The following is an 18,760-nucleotide window of genomic DNA, read 5'->3' as shown; positions in this document are numbered from 1 at the left end:
TAAACTACGTGCAAGCAATTCTTTATTTTTTATAAGTTCTCTGCTCATTCGCATAAACGGACAACCGCCTTTCCTATGTTTTTCCCACTTATCATGTCAATAAAGGCCTTTGGAACATTCTCGAAACCTTCGGCTACGGTTTCTTGAACTTTGATTTTACCCTGCCATAAAAGATTCGATTTATCATTATAAAAACACTTGCCGCACAATTAAACGTTGATGTATTGTATAGTCAGTCTAAATTAAGTATTATGTACAACCTGTCAAACTAGCTTTATCCCATGCATGTAAATAGCTAAGGAACATACAGACTATCTATTTTGAAGACAGGTAAACAACCAAGAAACACAGTATAGGAATATAACGACAATTCAACTTTTACATTAAATGGATATTTTTAGTAAAAAATGAAAGCTTGTGAATTAAGTTAAAAACAAAACTGAAAGAAATTACAACAATTACGCTTTTTAAAGGCATATTTATTTACCCTATTGGTAATTTGTTATGTTTAATTTGTTTTATTCTTGCAACTTACACCATTTAAAAACTACAAACACTTGAAAAGGGACCTATGCTCATATGAGAGACTATAACTTCTCTAACCATGTTTATCCACTGAGCAAGATCTTTCAAGGCTTCAGGATACATTTCCTTGTATGCAAAAACGTTTAAACCCTGCATCTTTAACTGACGACCGGAAAAGTATGGCTGAAGAATGTCCGCTAAATAAATATTGGCCAACTGTTACGTTTTAATACAAATAAAAGTCACATAATAATAAGCTAAAAAAAGCAATTTAAAGATAACTTAACTTCTGCAGAAATGTGCAAACCTTTTGGAGGATTCGAAGCATTGTAAGAGCTGATTGAGCCACACGCCGCGATGCGCCCATGTTTGTTCAGTTGGCTAATGATGTCGCTCGCCATTTGCCCTCCAACCTGTGTATGACACTGTTGTAATTAGGGCACTTTACACTTAACGCATTGGAATATCAGCCATTTTAACAAATTACTTAATGTAGTGAGTCAAAGTTAACTTAAATACAAAAACTTGGAAATGCAATACTTGAAATTAATATGATTAAAATTACCGCTACCGTGTAAGCCTCCAGTAGACAGGAGATTCCTCCAGCAGACAGGAGTTTTATTTGCGTTTATTTAGCTTAAATTTGCAAAGCGTTTAGTTTAGATAAAGATGTGGCGCAATAAACAGAAAAAATCGCGCTGAATACAATGGAAGTTAAACAGTAAAGTCCCCTCCAAGTTGACAATTGCCTACGTCAAGTAAAACCATTGCTAGAGCGAGTCAATTTCAAGTCAAGTCATTGAGATAAAATGGTTTAAATCTTCTGTATATGAGCAAATATCTCAACTTACAAAAACAATTTTACACACTGACTTAAGTCGCATTCAACTCGTTTGTCCAACAGACATACGGTACGTAAAGTCAAGCCATTTTACAAGTTTCTTTTTTCAAAATATGGACTGATGGCACAGAATGACAGCGACCTGTTCATTATATGTATTGAATCAGTCCTTACCTGCTCTTCTATTTTTCGAAAATCCTTTGACAAAAAGGATATCACTATTTTTGCTCAGTTATTTAAAACATGACACTTACGTTGTCGAAAAAACAGTCGATTCCTTTTGGGGCGAGTTTGGCGATTTCTTCTTTACAGTTGGAGGTTTTGTAGTTGAAAACGCCGTCGAATCCGATTGACTTTGCCCAGTCGCATTTGGCGTCCGTACCGCAACAGCCGATCACAGTGCAACCCTGTGATTACATTCGCCAAGTTCAAATGATAATTCTTGTCAAAAAAAGTGTAACTGTATAGGGCAGACCGAAGAAAAATAAGGCCCATACGCGGCTTATTGTTCGTAAAATACTTAAGTAAAAGCAAGCTCCACATTCTATGCTTGGTTGTAGCATATACTGTATATATACAACACTTTCTATGGACGGATTCAGTCAGTACTGTGTCACTCTTTTAAACAAAATTTTGTGAAAAGTAGCCTAATATTTGTAAGCATTATTACGCTTTTATACCGTTTTATAATATTGATAAAAATAAACTATATAATAAAATAATGTCTTTGAGATTGGAAAAGCGCTATATATTAGTTTTGACAAAGGTAATATATAGCGGTTTTCGCATCTCCGAAACATCCCAATTTGCGTTCATTTTAACCCTCTTTGTTTTGCTCAAGTCGGACTCGGGACTCGAGTAAGACCACGCAAAACTACCCGAGTCCCGAGTCCGACATGCGCATCCGCAGTATCACACTTTTAAACTGACATGGCCGCCAACTGGAAATTGTAAAGGTGTAATAGCATATGGTGGAATATTTTCCAACCATGTATTGTGAGTGGATAAGTTATTTGATAACCCTATAAGTGAATTGCTGAATATCCACGTTATTTTAGTTACGTAATTTGACGGAACACAGGCTGTAGAGTAAGGGCCGGACTCTGGACTCGACAAAATCACACGTTTGACCGGAGTCGGACTCGGGACTCGGATTTATTTTTTTGGCCGGAGTCGGACTCGGGAGTCGGATTTGGGTTATTTTTAACCGACTCCTCAGCCCTGAAATTAACGGTCACACAACTTTATAATGCCAAAATATCGAGCAATGTGTATCTATTTTATCTGTGCTTAATAAGTCACGCCTTATCTAAATTTAAATGAAAATTTGCACTTTAGACCAAATAGCCGCAAATTTTTCGCGCATCATGTGACTTTTTTTTCTTAAAATTCGATTCTGTGGCACAAAACTCCCAATGCTATACCAGGTTTTTGATTTGTTTTATAGCCTCACAGTGTGGCGTTATTTTGAGTGTATATGAGATCTTATGTTTGACCAGGCACGCCACAACATTTTATGTTTCTTTGCGGCCGCGGTCAAAATAATTTTCCTCCCCTGGTATGGATGTTCATTTCTATTACAACCTATTTTTTATGATGAAGTCCTAATCACAAAGTAATTCTAACTCAATGGGTATTTGTAATGCGACAAATAGGTATTTTTACCCCTAAAAAAATTATTTATGTTTTTAAGAATATACCAAAATATCTTACTTTTCGTTTATTATTACCCAAGATATGCAATTCTGTAAAAAATATTTTGGCGTTCATAACGACAAAAAACATCGTTTTACATGATTTTACGAGAAGACAAACATTGCTTGACTGTAGATTTCAATAAATACCTTCAACTTTGCGATTTGTCCAACCAAGCTGCCCACCGCTCCAGCGCAGCCATTCACCATCACCGTTTCTCCAGCCTTTGGTTCACAGAGGGCAATGAACCCAAAGTAGGCAGACAACCTTAGGCAAGACACATTTAACACACATATTGTAACTATATATCCGTATAAGTAACAAAATACGGTTTTAGAAAAGACATTCATGATATGGGACATACCCAGGCATTCCAAGTGCTCCCACGCTGTAGCTTCTCGGTTGATCAGGTCTTAGTACAGTGTCAACGTTGTACCAAATTGTGTCGCCTTTTGTTTTACTGAAGGTTCGCCAGCCTGATGTTTGCATGACATGACAACCTACAGGGTATTTCTCGTTGTTGCTTTTTATAACCCTAAATTGAAAAAGTTAGCTTAGAATTTCAGACAATAATTTTTTAGAAAAATTATGTTTAAAAAACAAGTTATTTTTTTCCTTACTTAGCTGTTTGATATCCTATCACGGGTTCATCAATTGCCACCTTAAAGTATCTGCAAAATGTTATTAATTTATTAAAAACAAACATATTCTTTCAACATAACTAATTTGTATAAACGACAATTTTCAGAATTACCTTATAAATGGATCTGGGCTTATCACGATCGCTTTAGTTAAAATTTCTAAAACAGAAAACAAAGGATTTAAGTTAAATTCTGCTACAAAAAACTGACAAACAATCAACTATCAGATTTTACTCCATATTCCGGTTAATGGTTTTATCGACTATTCAAAACAGTGTATTAATAACGCTTAGCTACACACATTATAAACTTAAACAATTTATTCGCAGGGTTGCGCGATGTTATATAGGTAATCAGACAATTGTTTGAGGAAAGTGATGTAAGTTTTTCCAATTTAAGTTCCAACAATGTTTTTTTACAAAATGTCTTTACTTTAACAATTTCCTTCTATTAAAAGATATTTGGTGAAAAAATGTCGATTAACCTCCTTTTTCCAAATCTTCGCTTATTTCTTCTTCTACAATCTTGAAGTCGCACAACTTTGGCATTCCTTCGAACTCCTTGGCTTTGTAATAAACTTTTGACTTTACCATTTTGTTGATCAAGTATACTGAATATTGCGGTGGTTATATGGGCGTTTTTAGTTACTCTGTGGCAATGACTTTAACACGTCACTTTCTAATATATTTTTTCAATTTAAGAACGAAATTGTTTTTCGCACTTTGCGCGTCTCGATATAAAGGCCTATAGTTTAATTCACAGTTGTTTGCTGACTAGTAATCTACATAAACGATTAAAGTTATCTCATTTCCATTTTTTATCTGACATTTCCTATTTTATCAAGGGCTAACATTGTAAACCCGTCCCTTAAAACAGGGAATTCTGCTTATTTTATCCAGATAAAACAACTTTTGTGCGCTTTGCGCGAAAATAAAACGTATTGCAATAACTTATCTGATTTATGTTTAACAAGATAAACGCACTATGTGCTATTTTGCTTCGTCACAAACACAGAGTTTGTTGCGCAGCCATGAATATTTTGTAAATGGCTCGCAACTTAATTGCACAAATCTTTAGAAGTACAAACATCACGTTTCATGTTAAATGTGCGTTGGCAAGAAAACATTTGCATTTTCGGTTTATGTACACAATAGTCGTACTGGGCACGATTAGATTCCCTATTTAGCATTGATCATAAAGATTGGTACTTTGGTTATTGCACGTCTAAATATTACATTATACAGAGTCGCTACCCAGCAGTAGCCTGCTTTGTTGTTATCGGTGGCAATCCTATGTTACACAAACTGACATAGCTGTTACTTTCTGTTATAGATAGGGTTGCCAATTTTGTCAATTGAAAATAAAGGACAAAAAATAATATGCATATGTTTTATATATAATATATATCCTTTTTAACAAAATATTTAAACATAACCATTATGGTTGCGTATTCCTTTTTCCAATCCTTGTTAAATGAACACAGTACGTTTCTTTTTTTTCATTGAGGGCTCCATGATGCATACTACCTATATCATAATCAATTAATTACAAAATATGAGTTGCTAATGAGCCTCCTTCCTTAACCTACTAGTATTCTCAAAAAAAATGATACGATACTATTAACTATATCAAATAGTAAAGAGTAGCAATATCATTGCATGCTTATTTGAAACATAAAAACCTGGTAAAGCAGTTAAAATAATCATTATAATACATAAACTTTGATGTGAGTGCTGCGCTAAATGAAGACTTCTTAACCCTTTAGGCTACGTCCGCATTAGGCAGCAAAACGCTGCCACTGTTTTTCGTTGTCACTGCCTAAGTTTGTCACTGCAGCGGCTAGTGCGTATGACCAAAACTCAGGCAGCGGCAGCGTTTAGCTGCATAGTGCAGAAGTAGCCTTAGCGACAGAATTCATTTCGATGCCCATGCAGATGAGGCTGGATGCTATCGTAAGCTTGAACAATGCACATCCCTTGAATTCCCTTCTTTATTTAGAATCAAAATTTTGCCCAAACGGGACCATACGGTACTTTTAAAGGCTTAACTAAGCACTTCTAGTCTTTTATGATGGCATTATCTTGTAGCTGTTTACTCTCAGTAACATAATAAAGGACGGGAAGAAGTCTTATTGTCTTAAGCGCAACTCAAATTTGACTATACTGTTTGGCAGCGATAAAGAAACGCTCTAAACAAAACCTCGAAATTAGATTCCAATGGCACTGCCGCACAACGCGACAAACCACACACCACAGCTGCTACCTGTCAACTGAATCGGATCTTTATGCTTTAGTAACGATTTCATTTGCTTCGGTAGCTAGTAAGGCATTTTCACATACATGATACATGCTCTTGATTTTTAATAGATATTCTAAATAATAACGTTTTTGAGTGAAATCTAGTACAAAAGATCAAAATAAAGGACATTTGGCGTCCTTTATAAATGTCTAAAAGGACAAGGACAAAAAAGGAAAATAAAGGACTGTCCTTTGTAATAAAGGACGGTTGGCAACCCTAGTTATAGTTTCAAAATGCAACGCAGTGTTTTCTAATTATTGGAACGTAAATAGTAAATAGTAAATCTACCATGGAGTTAACAAAACTTTTTGATCATCTAGAGAAGTGGTTCTCAACCTTTTTCATCACGTGGACCCTTTTACCCGAATTTAAACCTAATCCAAAGAAAACCTGCTCAAACATAGTTATCAATGCAAAAGAGAGTATAACCTTTTTTTCTTTTTCTTTTTTAAAGTGCAAGCTTTTGAGCCGTATATATTAGTACCAACTTACTAGTAATCTACTTTGCTGAACAACATTAAACTGAAATCACTTTATTATGTCGCAGTAAAAAGCAAAAAGCACACAAAACGATTCACCCGACTCGATTTGTTTTCAACGCTTATAGCGTTCGTATTAGGATAATTCCGGGCTTTGAAGCGTCTGTGTTATTATGTGTTAGAAATTAGACACTTTAAGCGTAGTGTTTTAGAACAGGATACAGGCGAACGGCGAATGCGCAGACTAATCATGCATAACGAAACGTTGCCAAGCGATGCAGACTACAGATTTTTTATCTTGTACAGTTTTGGATATTAGAAATGCAGAAATGTCTATAACTGTTAATGCGATGTTTATAATTTTACCCAGTAAATAGCAGGTTAAAAGCTTTTATTGTTGCTGAAGCCTACCTTAGCGAACATTATTTGGGTTAGGGTGCGGGTTAGCGTTTCGGTTTGGGTATAGGTTAAGCAATATCATTAATAATAATACTTACCACCCTTACCCCAGCCTGGAAAGTATAACAGAACATACGGGTGCACTGCCGAAAAAAATCGGGTGACTAGGTGCAACAAAGTTAAAAAAGGGCGCTGGTCTAGAATCCTACCACATTATTAAATCAACGCACATTATTAGGGTTAGGGGCGGCGAGAGTTAGTGTTTGGGTGTGGGTGGGTCAAGTATTATTATATTTATTTTTAACCAAAACCAAAATAATGTGCGTTGAGGTAGGACTTTTGACCAGCACGAGAAAAGTGCATCTCTGGTCTGCTTTCAAATTTTCAGACTTCTACGTTATGATTTTCTCATGCCATCTGTATTGCATACATTGCACTGCAAACATATAAATAAGGTGCAGTTCAGATTTTTTTCTGTGTGCACTTGCCTTACTTTTCACAGTGGCCCCCACGGTGGTCTGAAGGCATACAACCAAACTAATAAAAACTCATGAATATCATTAGTTGTAAAAGTGTTGTTGTGATCTCAAGTTGATAAAAAATAGCTGCTGCATAAGGTTGCGAAGTTGTAGCGGAATAGTGCCCGTTAAATTTAAATTTCATGTTTCACTACCTTAATTGAACTAACTTTTTAACATTTTTGCATTCTTAACTTTTTCCATTAAGGTCATGTACAAGTCATGATTTTAAATAAATTTTGAACTTGAGTTGTTTATTATCTATAAGCTGCTTTAAGTTTAATATTACAGAATTTAATTAAATATTATCATGCCTGGTCAAATTAATTTATATTTTTGTTTTTCATTATTAAAAATGTTTTTATTTCCCGAAATAGCATTTTATATAATTCCTAGATGTATATTTCAGTCAACCCCCAAAATTAAGGACTTTGTAAGGTGAAAGTGCAAGTAAAAAGATGTCTCTGAAAGTGTTAATTAACCTTTAAATCATTGAAAAAGCTCTCTGCATTAAGTCTACACCCATTTGACAAAGAAACAGCTTCAGTTTCCATCCACACTAACAAACCTTTGTGCACGGAAGTTAGAGAAAAGGTAATTTCCATTTTGTGTGTTGTACATTCCAAAACTTTAATGTTTACCAGCACTTCCCAACCCGTGGCCGATGGTTTCCAGGTACCAAACTACAAAATGTTTTTCAATAATCGTTTATAACGACTTGGCTAATTTAGTCCACAGTTATTAAAATATGTAACCAATATACAAGGCCTATTTAATAAAAACATACAAGTATAGTTCAGGGGAAATATATGTATATCTAACATTTTTAGTATTGTCTAGTGTCGACAAGGGAGTCCAATCATCTAACAAGGAGAAAAAACTAGCAATGAACTCGTGGCGCCTATGTGCAAAAAATCATACAGTGATGAAGAAGAGGACAAACAATTAAATACGTGTAATTATTCTAGACCGGTGGTTACTGTATATTTACCCCGCATCATTTCACACAATCGTTCGTGTTTGCCGCTTAAAACTGCACACGGTATCCAAAATGGCCCATTGATTGAGTTATAGTTCCTAACAGGCCGTTTAAAATACCCGAAATGCGACAGTTTATTGAACGATTTTATGGACTACGTATGCTACATATATTACGCACCACATTGTGCAATTTTGGAAAAAGATATAAATAGTTTCCTGCTTTAGTACACTCTGAATATGTTTTTGTGCCTTGTTTTTAGCTATCAGTGCTTTAAATCTATCAGTGCTTTAAAGTGAGTTTAATAAAATAAAAAAACAACGGTTATGTGTTCCAGTGTTGGTTGACTACAAAATCTAAGTCCACTCACAAATAACAGTATTTTTGTTAGCTGATTTTTACGCATTTTGCGTTTCGTCCTTAGTATTAAAAAACGAGGCCGAACAGTGTATTATCAACAATTTTATTAATTACTACATTCAAATTATGTCCGTGTTGGGTCGTTCCTTGTTCTGTGATTGTCGATTAAAAGTCAAGCAATATATCCACCGCACAACGCAGTAAATCAACACGTGAATTGAGCACACATTTTTGTAGTGGTTTATCGTGATATTTATTGATTCGACCTATATTTGCCCCTATGACTTCGTTGTATCTTGTAGGACTCCAATGGTCCAGCCACAAGATCGAAATATATATTTCGGAATAAAACAAAAATCGGACTAGGACCTAATACTCGTAATAATAACGTATAAACGGAATATGTCCTAAATACGTCGGAATAAGACTTAACTTGCAAGAAAGAACCAAGCCTATACAAAATTTCACCTAACCCCGCCCTGAAGTACATCACAAACCCTTCTAATAATTTCAACTCTAAAAATAATTTTCTAACCCTAAACAGGGCCTAAAATCGATGCCGCAACAGCGGAGCCTTAACGGCGCCGTTCCATTTAGGGTGCCCGAGCTTCGACACCAAAACAGCCGATGGCCCCTGATCGTCCCATGCACTCTCCTTACAATTTCAGACGTTATTTTGGCCATGAATTTAGGACTTTCCGGCGGGTATGTGTCTTATTCAGGCGATTTAGATCTTATTCTGTCGTGAGTATTAGGCCTACTGCGTATTTGGCTTTATTATGTCGTTGGTTTTGCTTTGTAGTTATTATTGTATGTTCCCATCTGATTCCTATAAAACTGTCTTAAATGGTGCCAAGGTGTAATGACTGTTAGCGATGGATACAATCGTGTTTATACTCTTAATAGCTTACGTTACAACATGTTGGTTACCTCGGACAAACTTCCGACGTCAACCTGGTTTTGAAATGGCCATATTTCTGAAAAAATCCATCTCTTAAGTTAAGGTTTTAATACTGTTAGCACAGCTGTATTGAGGCATTGTTTTAACTACGTGTGACGAAACAAAACTAAACAATTATGTTCAATGAGAACATATTATTGACTTGCGTCTAAAAATATTGTTGTTCACAATATTTGTCAAAAGGTGAAAAGCTTAGTATTAATGCACATTTCAACATACTGAACCATGCCTATTAACGATTTTTATCCTGGCAGCTGCACAGCCGACAATTGTCTGCGAGAGCCTGTCTGTTTTAATTCTCATATACACGTTTTAAGTATACCAGTACCCAAAGTGTACTTCGGTTAAAAATGAGTAACTTTTACATTTGTAGAAGATATAAACACAATGATACTTGTGCAAAAACTGTTTGTTTACATTTCGTACTTATCCGTAATTTTAATTTTGCGCTGACTGTTGCAAAGCTGACTTTCCCACGGTTGTACCTTTTAAATGCATTTGATTCGCGTTAAGTACAGAAGAATTTTTCAAATTGGAAAATTTAAACTAACACATTTGTGGGAGACATATAAACTGAGATGTTTGGTAAAACAACAGTTCGTTTAACTCTTTTCGTTTGGCAGTAATTTGATTGCGCGTTAAAGGACGCAAAGCTGACTTTTCGCACAGGGTTGTGCCTTATAAATGCTTATGAAGCGCGCTTAGTACAGAAGCATTTTTCAAGTTGGAAAATTAAAAATTACACATTTGTGACAGACATATAAACTGAGATGTTTGGCAAAAAAACAGTTCGTTTCACTCTTTTCATTTGTCAGTAATTTAACTAAGCGTTAAAGGTCGCAAAGTTGACTTTTTCGTCAAACATTTAACCTCGTAATAAAAGGTGTTTATCTTCTGTTTAACTAGACGTATGAATTTTCTCCAATAAATGTGTAAGTTCTAGATTTCCAGCTTAAAAGCACTGCAGTATAAAGTGACTTAGGAATGCGTATAATGCGCTCTTATACCGCAGTGCTTTTAAGCTGGAAATCTAAATCTTACCCATTTATGGGAGAAAATTCATACGTCTAGTTAAACCGAACATAAGCACTTTTTATTACAAGATTAAATTCAGAAACACTTCTGTACGAATCGGTATTTTAATGCAACGGTTGTGTGAAAAGTCAGCTTTGCGCCCTTTAACGCACAGTCCAATTACTGCTAAACGAAAAGAGTTACACGATCGGTTGTTTTACCAAACATCTCAGTTTATACGTCTTTCACAAATGTGTAAGTTTTAATTTTCCAACTTGAAAAATTATTCTGTACTAAGCGCGCATCATAAGCATTTATAATGCACGATCCTGTGCGAAAAGTCAGCTTAGCGAACTTTAACACGCAATCAAATTACTGCCAAACGAAAAGAGTTAAACGAACAGTTGTTTTACCAAACATCTCAGTTGATATGTCTCCCACAAATGTGTAAGTTTTAATATTCCAACTTGAAAAATTCTCCTGTACTAAGCGCGCATCATAAGCATTTATAATGCACTATGTGCGAAAAGTCAGCTTTGCGTCCTTTAACGCGCAATCAAATTACTGCCAAACGAAAAGAGTTAAACGAACAGTTGTTTTACGAAACATCTCAGTTTATATGTCTTTTACAAATGTGTAATTTTTAATTTTCCAACTTGAAAAATGCTTCTGTACTAATCGCGCATCATAAGCATTTATAATGCACTACTATGTGCGAAAAGTCAGCTTTACGACGTTTAAAGCGCATTCAAAATACTGCAAAACGAAAAGAGTTAAACGAACAGTTGTTTTATGAAACATCTCAGTTTATATGTCTTTTACAAAAGTATAATTTTTAATTTTTCAACTTGAAAAATGCTTCTTTACTAAGTGCGCTTCATAAGCATTTATAAGGCACGACCCTGTGCGAAAAGTCAGCTTTGCGAACTTTAACGCACAATCAAATGACTGCCAAACGAAAAGAGTTAAACGAACAGTTGTTTTACGAAACATCTCAGTTTATATGTCTTTTACAAAAGTGTAATTTTTAATTTTCCAACTTGAAAAATGCTTCTGTACTAAGCGCGCATCATAAGCATTTATAATGCACTATGTGCGAAAAGTCAGCTTTGCGACCTTTAACGCGCAATCAAATTACTGCCAAACGAAAAGACTTAAACGAACAGTTGTTTTATGAAACATCTCAGTTTATTTGTCTTTTAGAAATGGGGAATTTTTAATTTTCCAACTTGAAAAATGCTTCTGTACTAAGCGCGCTTCATAAGCATTTATAAGGCACGACCCTGTGCGAAAAGTCAGCTTTGCGAACTTTAACGCGCAGTCAAATTACTGTCAAATGAAAAGAGTTAAACTAACTGTTGTTTTACCAAACATCTCAGTTTATATGTCTCCCACAAATGTGTTAGTTTTAATTTTCCAACTTGTAAAACTTTTCTGTACTTAGCGCGGATCAAATGCATTTAAAAGGTACAACCGTGGGAAAGTTAGCTTTGCAACAGTCAGCGCAAAATTAAAATTACGAACAAAGTACGAAATGTAAACAAACAGTTTTTGCACAAGTATCATTGTGTTTATATCTTCTACAATTGTAAAAGTTACTCATTTTTAACCGAAGTACACTTTGGGTACTGGTATACTCAAGACGTGTATATGAGAATTAAAACAGACATAGGCTGGCTCTCGCAGACAATTGTCAGCTGTGCAGCTGCCAGGATGAAAATATTTCATAGGCATGGTTTAGTATGTTGAAATGTGCATTAATACTGTGAGTACGAGATCACGTATAAGATGGGACGGGACTCCTAAGTACAATCTCAAGGCGATATATTCTTCAACGTGGTTCTTGTCTCCGAGCATAGACGGAAGGTGAGACGTCTGTCTTGCAAAAATGTCTCCTTCAGAGTTGTTGAGCCTCAAAGTGTGGCGAGTTGATATACACAAATTGTCTATTGAACTGATATGACGAAATTCTTCTGCTCTTGCGGTCTCGAAGTAATCGAAAGTTGTTCTTACAACGCGTGCTTCAAACGATCTGTTTTGCAGTCGTATTTGTTGAATGCTTGGTGCACGGATTCGTGCATAGAGATCAATGAATGGATGAATTTGCCTGGAATCAGTTTGTCGGTTGTAAAATGTTCTTTGTCTTGAAGTTTCTCTGGTTCTTCTTCTTTGGCGTCGACTATAAGATTCTAGACTATCAGGATAATAATCTAAATCTGATTGGGTTCTTCTGTATTCTGGTGAACTTTCCCTAGACTTAGCTTGAGCACGTGGTATGGGCGTTGGTCTTTTCTCTCGTCCAAATGTCGAGCTTGATGGCCAATCACTACCCAAATCTACAAATGGGTTGAGAGTCCTTTTTGCTGAATGCGCTGATGAATCTTCTGACGAAGGGCTAACAGCGTCCCATTCGTCTAACTGTTTGTTTTCTACTGAACTTTGTGGACTGTAACCTGAACCAGATTTAACAGCCGAACAACTTGTAAATTGATCCTGATTACTGGACATTTTATTTTTGTAAGCAATCCTTTTTATACACAAAACTTAGAAGAGAAATTTTTTGTGCGAGAAAAAGATTATGACGCAGCAATGACACGGCAAATTGTTACATTATCTAATAGTAATTTCGTCACACGGGTGTTGGCTTATCGCCTTTCTTTCTCAACTTATCTCCTACAAGGAAGTTAGAATCTGTCCATAAAAAAAGCGGCTTCTCTGATTGTAAACACAATTTCAATCATTGTTTTGAGATGCGGCTAATGTGCCAATTCTCAAAGCGGCGATTTTAAGGTCGAACATTCTAGTACAATATGAGGAAGGATATGTGTCAATTTTTGCTATTTGTCATCTGTGAACAAGTGGCCGAACTGTTTCGCAAGGCACTGGCAATTTACCGGAAGTTTTCACTAAAAACGCACACAGTAGCAATTGTCAACATTACATTTTCGAGTTTAGACACATAAAGCTCTTTGATAAATAGATATATTATTACAATTTTGATAAATATACAACAGGATGTTTTTGGTAAGGATGCGTTATGACAATTTTGATAATTAGACAAGAAATAATAAAGGGGGGCATGTTTTTGTTATTCGTTAATTACTTAAAACGATTAATTAAACATGTAAAAATGGCCACTGCCACCACAATACTAAGCTTTTTAACTTTTGACAAATATTGTGAACAACTTGTAGACGCTAGTCAATAATATGTTCTCATTGAACAAACCATAATTGTTTAGTTTGGTTTCGTCACACGTAGTTAAAACAATGCCTCAATACAGCTGTGCTAACAGTATTGAAACCTAAAGAGAAGGATTTTTTCAGACATATGGCCGTTTTAAAAACAGGTTGACGTCGGAAGTTTGTCCGAGGTGACCAACATGTTGTAACGTAAGCTATTAAAAGTATAAACACGATTGTATCCATCGCTAGCAGTCATTACACCTTGGTACCATTTAAGACAGTTTTATAGGAATCAGATGGGAACATACAATAATAATTACAAGGCAAAAATACATTAAGCACAAAAATCTATAATACCATAGTATGAAGACCAAAGACATAATAAAGCCAAATACGCAGTAGGCCTAATTCCCACGACAGAATAAGATCTAAATCGCCTGAATAGGACAAATACCCACCGGAAAGTCCTAAATTCATCGAAACAGGGCGTTTAATGGCCAAAATAACGTCCGAAACTGTAGGGAGAGGTATCGGACGATCAGGGGCCATCGGCTGTTTTGGTATCGACGCTTGGGCACCCTAGATGGAATGGCGCCGTCAAGGCTCCGCTGTTTCGGCATCGATTTTAGGCCCTGTTTAGGGTTAGAAAATTGTTTTTAGAGTTGAAATTATTAGAAGAGGTTGTGATGTACCTACGGGCGGGGTGAGGTGAAATTTTGTATAGGCTTGGTTCTTGCAAGTTAAGTCTTATTCCGACGTATTTAGGACATATTCCGTTTATACTTTATTACGATTATTAGGTCCTATTTGTTAGCGTTTTGATGCTGTATTTTGAACTAGATCAGCGCTTTTTTACCGTTGCGCCGTGGAAAGCTGCCAATTGCGTCGCGGACAAACCGAAAACGTATTCAAAAATATTTGACATATGTTTTTTAAAATTTTTCATTTTCGGCAATGTAATAAAAACTTGCAAGAAATTTAAAAGAAACGCCGTTATACCAAAAAAATAATCGCGCTCGCTTCGCTCGCCAGGTGCGCCCAAACTTAAAACGGTTATCAAACGCTAAACTAAATTAACTAACTATTAAAGTTAGACCGTTTTTTCGAAATGGTTTTATATGTCGCGCTAATCGAAAAAACACCCGGGAAAAACGATCTCCGTTTAGTATTACAGATGGCGAAAGACGTGCTTGTAATATAGCCTAGTCTCGTACATGGATCTACCATAATCAATCACACATATTTTACGGTATTCGTTTAGTTTTTCTCCTGAAGTTAACGATTGCACACTAAGCGGTTTGGCAGCTGGCGCCTGGTAGGATTGTCGATAACGCACGTGTTCGCTTTCCGTCTAAATGTTCGTTTCGGATGATTTTTTTTCTTGTTTATGACGTCATTACCATCGCTATCTTGTGACGTCCTATCCGTCACTATTTTATGACGTCATTAACGTCAGACGAAAAAACAACGGGGAATTCCCTAAGTTGAAAATTCGTAACCCCCCTTTTTGAATTTCTGGATACGCCCCTGCACCTATAGTCACCCGAATTTTTTCGGCAGTGCACCCGCGTGTTCTATTATACTTTCCAGGCTGGGGTAAGGGTGGTAAGTATTATTTTTAATAGTATTGCTTAACCTATACCCAAACCGAAACGCTAACCCGCACCCTAACCCAAATAATGTTCGCTAAGGTAGGCTTCAGCAACAATAAAAGCTTTTAACCTGCTATTTACTGGGTAAAATTATAAACATCGCATTAACAATTAGTCTGCATCGCTTGGCAACGTTTCGTTATGCATGATTAGTCTGCGCATTCGCCGTTCGCCTGTATCCTGTTCTAAAACACTACGCTTAAAGCGTCTAATTTCTAACACATGTTTAAACACAGACGCTTCAAAGCCCCGAATTATCCTAATACGAACGCTACAAGCGTTAAAAACAAATCGAATCGGGTGCACGATTTGGTTCTAATAATAAGAAACTGTGCCCTTCATTTACAAGTTTCGTTTCGCTTGCGAAAAGACTGGGCGGTACTGCCCCCAATGGGCGTTAAAAAGTTGTGAAGAGGCTTTGTCATTCTTTTCTTGATTGTGGGGCGCCAAGTCCACTATACGTTTATAAAAATTGATCGTATCACGAATTATACTATGTGAAACACGCTGCAACTAAAAAAAATCCTGTTAGCCTAAAAATATTAATGTATAATGTATTATTTAAGCTTGAATTTCGGGTTTGACAACTAGGAATCAACCAAGTGTGCCATTTCCCTTTTAACATAGCCCACTTTGTTAACTGCCGAGGGTCGCGCCTCACGAACGTGAAAAATTGTTTATTGTAGCATATATTTATATCTAAGGGTAAAAGAAAGAGAAACGGGCAGCTTTGTACCCTATATTTTACCGAAATTTGTTGTATTGATCGTACTGGTCTGTTAATACAGAGTGGGTGTCAATGCTCTTACAGCTATTTTTAAGTTGAAATTACATAAAAAAGGGGAACTTTTTTTTATCAAAATTCATTGCATTTAAGCAATTGGTTGCAAATAATGTTTAACCGTTTAATGATTTAAACAAACTATACTAAAGTGGCTCATAATTTTTCATAAACTTGTTCTTATTATAAATTTCCAAACCATGCTTCCTTAAAAAGTCTGTTTTTGATAATTTAGACTAAATCGCAATAACTTTCGCCTCGTGTAAATGTTTTTTGTTAGCATATGTTTTGGTTCGCATTAATTGTTAAATGTGTTTCATCGTGTTTTCGCTTCACAAGATGTTTGTCTATTTTGAACTATAGCTTTCTACGCGCAACATTTGTTAAGCCTTCGACTTAAATTCGCTGAATTCATTTAAACTTGACTAACGCCATATTTTAAAGTTGTTATGCTGCCCCAATCAACCACCTTAAATCCATCCCTGGGTTTGTTGTAACACGGAGGGGTGGGGTTTAAAGAACATGTTAAGCCAAAGAGGCGGCAATACATCAAACGGTTGTAAAACACTGGTTCAGACTTTGAAGTGGGCTCTACACTTAACTCGCTCGAATATCGATATTGACACGAATTTTTCCCAAACTAAAAAGTTTGTTATTTGCTTAATTGGTATTATTGAACATAATCTAGTTATGCCTACAAATTGATGCTTTTAACATTACTTGTACTTCCTCTGGAAAGCACAAGAAACCAGTATTTCCTAGTTACATTGTGCGGTTTCGTCGCAATTACGCTTTACTGATTTTTCTATTGGGCAAAAAAGAGTGGCCTCAATGATCCAACTGTTTATGCATCATAAAAGACAAAAACACAAAAATAAGATTTCTTACACAATTTCAAATTGGAACTTCATAATTCTACCCTATAGTGGGGATTCCAACACGGTTAAGAATCTCTACTCTGGGGCAAACTTTCCTAATCGCCTAAAATAAAAAACATTCATGCATTACCTTTGCGTGTTTGAGCTGAGTAGTGATTCTAAACGACATTTCCAACACTTTTTTAATTTTGTACTGTTTAGTACTTTTAAATAGTTTGGAATTCACAGGCAGTAACTCTTGAGTGCAAATATGTTTATCATTGTTACGTCACAACGACTATAGAGCAGTGGTTCTCAACCGTGGTACCGCGCGGAACTCTGGAGGGCCATTTCTAATGCTCAATATTTGAGAATCTTTAAGAATCTGATTTTTGCTCAACTCTTACAAGTTGAGCAAGCTTGGTTAGAGACGTTTAATCAGCATGTTTTTTTTTATTTTTATATTACAAGTTAAATGATGGCAAAACCTAAAGAAGGATTATTGTACAGTCTTTCTTACCAAATATATGGAATGGCAGGTAAACATCATTTGTGTCTACGGCTACCATATTGAAACAATCAACAAACTATATCAATATTTTTCCATTTACAAAATAACTGAACAACTGAAAGGATACTGTGATTTGTAGTTCCATAAACCAAAAAAAAATTTCTTTTAGCTAGACTCAAAGGCTTTCTTAACTTCCGGAATCAAAAGATTCGCAAAAATGTTAAATCTTTTTTGTCGCAAGAACAATCACCTACAATAATGAACCATTTTCAGTGAAAATACGAAATCAGTGAAATATACACCTAAAATTTGCAGACCATAATGTCTGTCTTTCACACACCTATTCAAACTGTTTCGAAGCAAGCAACTCTATTGTAGAAGTGCTAAGAAAACTTAAAGAAAAAAGAATCAAAATTTTATGGGGTTTCTTTCTCAACAATGCACAGAATAATGCAGAATTTAAAGTAAAAAGCTTCCTCTCCGAAGTTTCAAATTTTATGAAATATATTTGGAATATTTAAACAAGTGGACGAAACCTTTATTTAGATTAGAAGAGTTTGCTTGTTTAAGAATGTGGTTCAAATTTGGTAATAATATTTTATTAGTAAAGGAGCAAATGTTGCCAATTCAAAGTTTTTTGATCAATTTTCAATTTCTGGAATCTTCTTGCGTATGTTATATAAGGATTTACTGCACCAACATGACTTGAGAAATGGTGCAGGTGCTTTGAACAGTCAAAAACAAAGAATGTCACTCGTAATTCCTAAGGGTGGCCTAGCTTTTTCGCGTTTTAAAACATAGCAACCCTAAAATCTAGCCATAACCCTAAAATCTAGCCACCATACATGCACTACAAAACATTGGGTTCGTCAAACTATATATATTATATTTCGGTAATAGCCTTTTCGTATGTACTCGTTATATGCCTACAATTATTTCGCATTTCTCTATCTTTCATTGTATTATGATATGATACTGGCGATCCCCTTCATTATGAAGTTGCTTGTACTAACAGATTGAGCAAGCATTGGCGTATGGTTGTTTCTCGACTCGTTCCCTTCTGA

General features: G+C 35.7%; 1 protein-coding gene across 1 annotated transcript; it reads right to left on the bottom strand.

The window, feature by feature from the left end:
* Positions 1-44: 44 nt before the first annotated feature.
* LOC146167487 (prostaglandin reductase 1-like) lies at positions 45-4,295 on the bottom strand. Its single transcript, XM_083385798.1, has 9 exons — positions 4,187-4,295; positions 3,816-3,861; positions 3,682-3,732; positions 3,426-3,596; positions 3,211-3,328; positions 1,621-1,773; positions 833-938; positions 604-722; positions 45-161 (listed from the first exon to the last, which is right to left on the bottom strand). The coding sequence occupies exons 1-9, from the start codon at positions 4,293-4,295 to the stop codon at positions 45-47; spliced, it is 990 nt and encodes a 329-aa protein (XP_083241924.1).
* Positions 4,296-18,760: the final 14,465 nt, after the last annotated feature.

This window comes from Ascidiella aspersa, chromosome 1, assembly GCF_963924565.1.
Source record: "Ascidiella aspersa chromosome 1, kaAscAspe10.2, whole genome shotgun sequence".
In the NCBI taxonomy this organism is placed as follows: Eukaryota; Metazoa; Chordata; class Ascidiacea; order Phlebobranchia; family Ascidiidae; genus Ascidiella; species Ascidiella aspersa.
The sequence above is the reverse complement of the archived record's forward strand: the minus strand, read 5'-3'. Positions and strand labels throughout refer to the sequence as shown.